Source organism: Alligator sinensis, unplaced genomic scaffold (genome assembly GCF_000455745.1).
Source record: "Alligator sinensis unplaced genomic scaffold, ASM45574v1 scaffold705_1, whole genome shotgun sequence".
NCBI classification, from domain to species: Eukaryota; Metazoa; Chordata; order Crocodylia; family Alligatoridae; genus Alligator; species Alligator sinensis.
The window spans coordinates 529871-538055 of record NW_005842663.1 but is presented as its reverse complement, the minus strand read 5'-3'; the positions used below and the strand labels follow the sequence as shown (position 1 = coordinate 538055).

The 8185-nt window shown below is 42.2% G+C and overlaps 1 protein-coding gene across 12 annotated transcripts in view; it reads right to left on the bottom strand.

The window, feature by feature from the left end:
- Positions 1-8185, bottom strand: part of ERGIC3 (ERGIC and golgi 3) — a 70263-nt gene that overhangs the window by 44909 nt on the left and 17169 nt on the right. For 11 of the 12 annotated variants that reach the window (XR_003096270.1, XM_025215725.1, XM_025215730.1 and 8 more), the window contains one exon: positions 7639-7696. The exons of the other annotated variant lie outside the window; for it this stretch is intronic. Coding sequence is in view for 10 of the 11 variants with exons in the window: in XM_025215725.1 (XP_025071510.1) it covers positions 7639-7696 (58 nt within the window). In the remaining variant the exon portion in view is untranslated. The remainder of the gene's footprint in view (positions 1-7638; positions 7697-8185) is intronic. 12 annotated transcript variants of the gene reach the window in all.

Genomic DNA, 8185 nt, shown 5'->3' with positions numbered 1-8185 from the left:
GGAGCGAGAGGGGGTGGGGGAGGAGTGGGTTCAGGCCTGAGATCGGGGTGGAGGGCCGCTCCTCCCTCCCCCACTGTGTTGAGCTGGCTTCTCCCCACCCCTCAGGCCTGCTCCCCCACCCCATGAAAGGCCTGCTCCTCTTCCCACCGCCGCCTCATGCAACGACAGAAGGGGGGAGGGGCAGCCCAAGGTCAGTGCTGGTGGCCTCCCCCCGAGGTGTCCCAACCCCGCTCCGCCTTGTGCTGCCGCCACCTCCAAGGAGTGCCGGAGGGGGGGGTGGTCCCCCCTGAGGCCAGCCGGATCCGGTGGCCTTGCACCCCCCACCCCCCGTCACCATTGCCACCTGCAGGGAGTAGGGCAGAGGGGGCGAGGCTGGCACTGCTGACCTCATACCACCTATTTCACCCACTCTGTTGCTGCCACCTCCAGGGAGCAGGGTGGGGGAGTGTGGGGAGGCAAGGCCAGCTGTGTTGGCCTCATCCCCCCCCGCACCCCACCATCATGGCGATGCTCCGCCACCTCCTGTCCCAGCACTCTGATTGGTTGTTTCAGTTAGCCAATCACTGCAAACAAAGCGTTATGGACAGACAGACAGACAAAGGCTTTTATAATGTTAATTATTGTGGCACGGTAGGCTTCCAAATTGCTTTAAAACCTGTAAATACGTCAATAAAAAATTGAGCTCAACTGATATGTACGGTGTTTAATTTTAGTTGAGAAAAAACTTGGAAGTTTTTTGGCTGATCACCGAGCTGAGGGATCGTGGGGGTGGGGCCCAGCCGGGTGGGGGAGCCAAGGCCGCTCCCCCAGCCCATACAGTCCTTGGCGCAGCTTTGGAATCATGGCAATGCTCCCCCATGTTTGGAGCACTAAATTGGCTGTTTCTGTCAGCCAATCAGAGTGCAAATAAAGTGTTACGGACAGACAGACCTAAGCTTTTATAATATTAGAATATATTAAGGCAAGTCGGGAGCTAGCCACCCCTTTTTCTGCTATACATGTTAAAAGTTCTTTGGGCATAAACATTTTTAGAGCACAAACTTACTAGAGAACGTATCAAAGGCTATGTTTGTAGGAGCCACATCTTTTCTAGACCGGTAGGAAGACCTATGGTTGGGTTGCTACAAGGAATCTGAGGGAGATTTGGAAAGTCAAACAGAATCATAGAAAATTAGGGTTGGAAGGGACCTCTGGAGGTCATCTAGTCCAACCCCCTGCTCAAAGCAGGATAATCCCCAACTAGATCATCCCAGGCAAGGCTTTGTCTAGCCGGGTCTTGAAAACCTCCAAGGATGGAGATTCCATGAGGATGGATAAAGCTCCCTTCTATGTAGATAAATGCAGTCTATTTCAGGTGATGTTTTCCTATAGGCTAGCTTTGCTTGAGAGACTGAACTGCATTACCTAAACCTTTTCTTAACAATAGCTGCTTCAAAGGGTGAATTTTCTCAGTTTTACTCAAGGAATCTGGTGTTTCAACATAAACACAATGTATACCATCTTTATAAAAAGCAATACAAAGTGTCCAGATGCGGACTGGCCAGCAAAATTCTACAGCTTGAAGGGCAATTTTAGCTGCACTGCATTTATTTGTCATAGTGGTTTTCTTCTGGCATTTTCTGAATTATGGAAAAAAAAAAAGAAAAAAAAAAAATCAACACAAGACCCTAAGAATGCCATAGTGAGCCACACCAAAGGTTCATCGGCCTCAATCTCCAAATGTGGCAAAGAGTGAATAGTTTAGAGCAGAGGTTCTCAAACTGTGGTCTGCGGACCACCATTCGTCCGTGAGCTCCATTCAGGTGGTCCACAGAAAGGTTGAAGAACAATCGAGAATATCTATAGAACATAATAAAAGTTTATTAAGTGGTCCACTGAGACCCTCACCAATTTTCAAGTGGTCTGTGAAAAAAACGTTTGATAACTACTGGTTTAGAGAAAGAGTTTAAGAAAAAAAAAAAAGAGTGAGCCATCCTTTGCTCTACTGTCCCAGTTATCAGCATTCATAATTAGGAAGATCCTGATCCTGAGGTTACATTCCTGACTTGTGTTTAATAGCCTCCGGTTAAATATTTCTAATCTCTTTTTGACCCAAAATTTACTACTGAATTCCATGATATCTTTATAGTATAAGGGTGATGTTGTAGCTGGGATGGTCCAGAGATTATGCAAAAGGTAAGGATTTTTTTAGGGTGATAACTTTTCTCTCTCTCACCTGAGGAAGAATGTCTTGCATTTGAAAGCTTGTCTAACTTTATCCCAGGCAGATAAAGAAGATATCATCCTAAGAAATCCTTGCCTCTTGTACAATATCCTGAGACAGAGTATACCGCAATTTAATTTCAGTAAGTTTTAAACCTGCCACCTGATAATTTTTTTTTTTGCTTGCCCTCTAATTCTCATACTATGAGACATAATGAATAATAGTTACTCGCTTTTTCCATATGACCTTATAAACATCTATCATATCCCTATCAGTCATCTCCTGCCCATGCTGATCAAATTTAGGTTAAATTTAACCAATTCATGTTAACTAAGTCTGACCTAAATTCACACTTTTTCCCTAGTCAAGAGAAAGGCTTTGATATTCTTCAGTTTAGTGGAAGAATCCAAGTTCACAAATGCGACACATGGGATAAATTCCTACAAAAGAAGACTGTTTCCACCCCATAACCTATGCCTTTTATGTAATGAGACCAGCTCAGGAAAGTGTTGCCAGATCTCAACTACATTACAGGTACTACAATCTGTAAGAGGATTAATCTGAAAAAGTGTGCTTTGGGGACAAGGGAGGTACATACAGAAACACAACATACATGTAAAGAGGAGAAAATATGCTTCATACAAAAAATAATATCTAAACAAGAAATAAAACATCCCAGATGGAGGGAAGACCTCTTCCAGGCCTTGACTGCCCCCAGCGGCAAGTGTGTGAAGTAAGTAAGGGGACCTAACGGATGGTCTATGTATAAACTCATGCTAAGTATTGAAACTGACATACAGGCTGTGTACATGCATTCAAAACTCTCCCAGACTTGTTTTACTGAGACAAAAAATGACCCGTACAGAAGCTAAAACAGAGAAGAAAAGAGCCTGCAGTGCAGATGGACAGTGAGCTGCCAGAGGTCCCTAGAGTAGACAGCCTAAAGAGCTCTACAGGCGTTTTTTTCCTGTGAGTGTAGGCAGAGATCCTCAGGGCCAGGGAAGGTAGAGGCAGGTAGAGGACTCTCAGGTTGTGCAGAGAGTCCTCCAGCTTTCTCCTCCCCTGCACTGTATTCCAGCCCAGCTGTGCCTGGGCAGGCAGAATGCTTGTATGCTTCCAGGCACCCAAGTGCTGCAGTGTGATTCAGGCAGGGAACAAGCCAGAAGCAGAACATACTCTCTAAGCACTTCAGTACTGGGCTTTTCCACCCTGAAGCACTCAGGGAGCATGGTTCTTCTCTCTGCTTAGCTGGGACTGACACACTCTCTCCCCCACTGTGGGAGAGGGAGAGAGAAAGCAGCAAAGCACACTGGCTACCTGTACAGAAGTTTTATCTCCTGAGAGAGATTCTCCAGGCAGTCACTTCCCCTCACGTTGTCCCCAAGTTATTTTTTCCCCCACAGCGGCCACATTTAGTCTGCGAGAAAAGTTACAAATGTCTGCATACTTGTGGGACTCTCCCCAGAGAAACTGAATGTTGTCCAAGGCCTCAGTTACTTTGGTTCTGGCTTGCATGCTGGCAAGCCCTAAGTCTTTTATTACCCTTCATCCTATTTTCTGGAAAAGAAATTACAATTAGGTTCTAGAGAGGAGAGATGTTACAGCAGCTCACCAAAAGCTGTGCCAGTCAACACCAACTACACAGCACAGAAAAGAAGTCAGCCAGATCTGAGCTTGGGCTCAAATTAACAAAAGACTTCTTAATTTGTGCCTTTCCTATGACTTTGTTTTCATGAAGGAAAAATAAAGTAGGGCTGGAAGGGATCCCACAAGGTCATCTAGTCCAGCCTCCTCCTCAAGGCAGGATCATCTCTGACTAAAACAGCCTGGTCAAGTGTCTGTCTAACCTGCTCCTGAAAATTTTCAGGCAGCCTGTTCTAATGCTTAACCACCCTCATAGTCAGAAAGTTTTTCCTCATCTCCAATCTAAATTTCTTCTGCTGAAGTCTGAAGCCATTACTCCTAGTCCTGTTCCCTACAGCCACAGAGAAAAGTCTAATTCTATATTCTTTATACTTGACTTTCAGATATCTGAAGAATTACCAAGTCTACCCTCTTGTCTTCTCTTCTCCAAACTAAACAGACCTAGTTCTTTCACAGCCTTTCCTCATGAGTTACATTTTCCAGGCCTCTAATAATTGTTTTTGGCTTCCCACTGGACTCTTTCCAATCTGTAGAGCATTTCTGGAGAACAGCAACCAGTAAAAAACCTCAAGTTAAGGGCATAGTATTAATGAAAGAAACAAAAGCCCTGGCCCTTGAAATAAGGATTTATTACATCCTCAAACTTTGGAGGCCACTGATAAGTAGAAGTGTAGCCTGAACTCTAAGCAGAAGCTTTACAAATGGGAAACACTTTGAAGTAAGCCACAGTGAAGTTTAGTGGAATGGGCTGCCAGTCTGATACTGAATTTTCTACCAGTCCACAGCAGAGCTGGATATATAATAAGCTATTCATTTAGGTAACCTCTGAGCATGATTCTCTTCCAGAATTCAGTACAATTAGGCTTTTATCCCAAATGGCTGCGTCTTCTCCAAGTAATATCAGAGAACTTGTATAACTTCTTATTTGAGAAGGCTGACCTCCATAGGAAAATTATATGGTTTCAGGGAAACAAACAAACACTGGTAGAAGAGCAAACTTATCCAAGTGAAACTAAAATCACCTTCAGCAAGAACTGAGGATGAGGACATAGAGCTATACTGTGTCTTTGAAGCAGCCCAGAGCACTCACTTCATTCAGTTTTAATGTGGGAATTAATTTGATCATTACAAGGTAGGTCCAAGAAACATGACTAGCAAGTAGTTGGTGAGTACAGGGGAAGTAGGTCTTTGCAAATCACTTCATAACAGAAGTTCCGCAACTGGCTACACTTACAAGGATGGCTAACCTAGAAGGCTTCGAGGGTGGCTACACTTAGTGGGCAAAATGTCTGAGACTACTGTGGGACTCAATTAACTGACTTATGAGAGAGACAAGTACCTAGAGTAGTGCTTCCCAACCTTTTCCGCCCATGAAGTTCATAGGCTCATCTACGAAAGATGTTTTGTAAGTTCCCTTTGAGGATTAGAACTGAGAGGTAATTGGGTATTTTGGTCTTTGATAGATTTCTGGTGTGCATTAATTCTGGTGTGCAGTTGTTGCTTGGTTTCTCCTACATATATTTTGAAGTGAAGTTCATATGACAAGCCTATGAATTTCACTTCATCAACCTACTGAATACTGAAAACCATGGACTCAATATAGACATTGAATTTATGACACATTACAACCTGTCTGACATCTGATTCACATGGTACCTGCCTGACCTGACCCCTTACATTCCTTCTCCCCCGCCCCTTTTCTCCTCTCTCCTCCCCCACTTGGCTCTGTCTCCTTTTTCTTCCTGGTTCTCTACCATTTCCTTTTTATTGTTAGCCTCTTTTTTACCTTGTATTATTACCTCTGCAGTTTTTCCTTTGGCCTTTTTGTCCTGTTTTCTTCCCCTGCTTTACCTTTTGTTTTCCAACATCTATCCTTTTATATTTTCACTGACATCCTGTCACACTTTTAGCTTCTCCCATTCCTTGAAGTCTCAGAACAGCAGACTCGCTCCTGATCTCCAACTATTCCCCTTTTCACAGACTGCCTCTTTTTCACCTTGTATTTTATCTCTGTTACCTCCCTCTGACTTTTTTCCCCCCTGCTCTCTTCCTCCTCCCTGCTTTTCCTTTTGTCTTGCTTATCTCTACCTATTTACATTTTCACTGACATCCCTCCACACATTTAGCTTCTCTCATTCCTTGGAGTCTCAGAACAGCAGTAACTCCCCATGCAGTCACAAAGGGTGACTGCACCTGAAAGCTTGCCAAGAACTTTTTTCCAACTACTCAGTTGGTCTAATAAAAGATATCACATCTACCCAAAGAACCTTGCCTGCCAATGTCCTTAGACCGACACAGCTACAATCAAAAACCCAGCAACATGCCATTGTGTATGCACCCAAGGAATGCTATTTTGAACAGCAAAACTTGGGTAAGTTGGAAACTAGTATGTGGTGAACCCCAGCCACAACAAATCACCATATTGCTGGCAAATAGTTAGAGACTGCATCTGTTAACTTGTTTTTAAGTTGATTGACCTTCAGTCTAAATTTAAGAATATGCAGTGACTCAACTAGCAGATTAGACAGGAAATTCTACAGTGATAAAGCACCAGAATCCTCTCTCTGACATTTCAGGATTGGTTCAGAGAACTTGACTTTTGAGTTAGGTATGTGCACAAGGCAGCTGCACAAGCTCTCAGCTGCTTTGTCAAGATGTGGAATTCCATTTCTGATACCACAGTTGAATCTTTGCAGAACCAGAATAGGCCACCATTTCTTTTCTTTCTTTCTTTTTTTTTTTTAAGACTCATCCTTTAAAAGGTGTTGGAAACTTATAAACCCCCTTTCCACCCAAAAGTCTTTTTGAAAAGTGAAAGGTGTGTTTGCATACAGCATCACATAGAACTAAATATTATAACATCTCATCCCACACCTTCATATTATAGTCAAAAGTACCCATTTTCATAATTTATCCTCTACGTACAGTCGATAACTACAAAACCTTTTCCAAACTTCTGTTATAAGCCATGGAAACTACTACATTCATTCCACTCTCCCTAGGCAGAGTAGAGACATTTGTCATCTTACTCATCCTCTTGCCATGGGTCTACAACCTTACTAACCCCTTAAAATCAGAGTTGCAGAGTTTATGCTCATACCCAATACAAAGAGAAGGAACTGAAACAGGCAAACAAGGTACTTATTAATTTATATGAATATTGAAAATTTGTAAATATGGATTTGTATAGGTTGCATTCTGGTTTGCTGCAAAGAGCAGAGAGCAACAAGATAGTGTTAAAAAGTGTAAAATGTTAATCCCAAATTCCAGGTTTCAAATACAGAGGTTTAAATTGTGAAATACTTATGCAGCTTAAAAACAGCAGAAAGTTTCAGTTTTAGTAACTTAAAGGGCACTTTTTAGAGAAATATATATCAAATATATAAATATATATACACTTCTTTAAAAAAGCTTGAATTGATTAAAATAATCACTGCAATGTTTTTAGACTCAACACTACTGGGGGATGATTTATAGCTGGGTAGCAGTGCCCCATGAAGTAAGAGAACCTGTCTGCCTATTATAACGTTTCCTCCTTGGCCTCTCTTTTTCCTGTATGATTTCTTTTATCCCAAAGGCAGCTGAGATGCTTGCAACAACATTTCTCTACTTGCTTATGATGGTTCTACATTTTTACCTTGGCATGCTTTCCAGTTCCTCCCCCGTGTAAGTTAAAGAATTGCACTATACTGATGAGTTTTACTTATGTGAATCCTGAAGGAAAATGATGAAAGGGAACCACAAACATGATAGGAAGTCAAGAGGCCACAGGAAAAATCAAAATACTTTACCATGAACATGAGACTGCTGAAAGCTCTTTCCTGGTGCAAAGTGAAAGTTCCCAGCTACCTGAAGGAAATAGTCACTATTCATTATAAGACTCCTTATGTATATAACAAGTCAAACAATAACATTTACTGTATCATTTTTAAAGGTGTATGCCCTCCCTCCCATGGTTGTTTCCATGCTGTCAGCCAGAAATGAATCTGCTCTTCCCCAAAGAACCCTCATTTGGAAAATAAAACTAGCACTACTAGTCAGAAATGTGTAAAGGACATATGTGAAACACCCAACACGCAGGCTACTGTTTCAAACATTTATGCATTCATATTCTACCCTTTATGGATAACCTTTAAAGTTCAAATAAATGAAACCAATGCAGTGTAGGTTTGAATCTGAAGTCAAAAACAATACCTCTGAGAGAAATAAACATCCCAATCCCTCCTTGATCTCACTGGAATATTATTACTGATAGGCAAAACTTTATGTACATATCAACACTAACTACTGCAATATTGATCATTTTAGCGGACAAGACAATGGGAAAGAAGCAGGAAT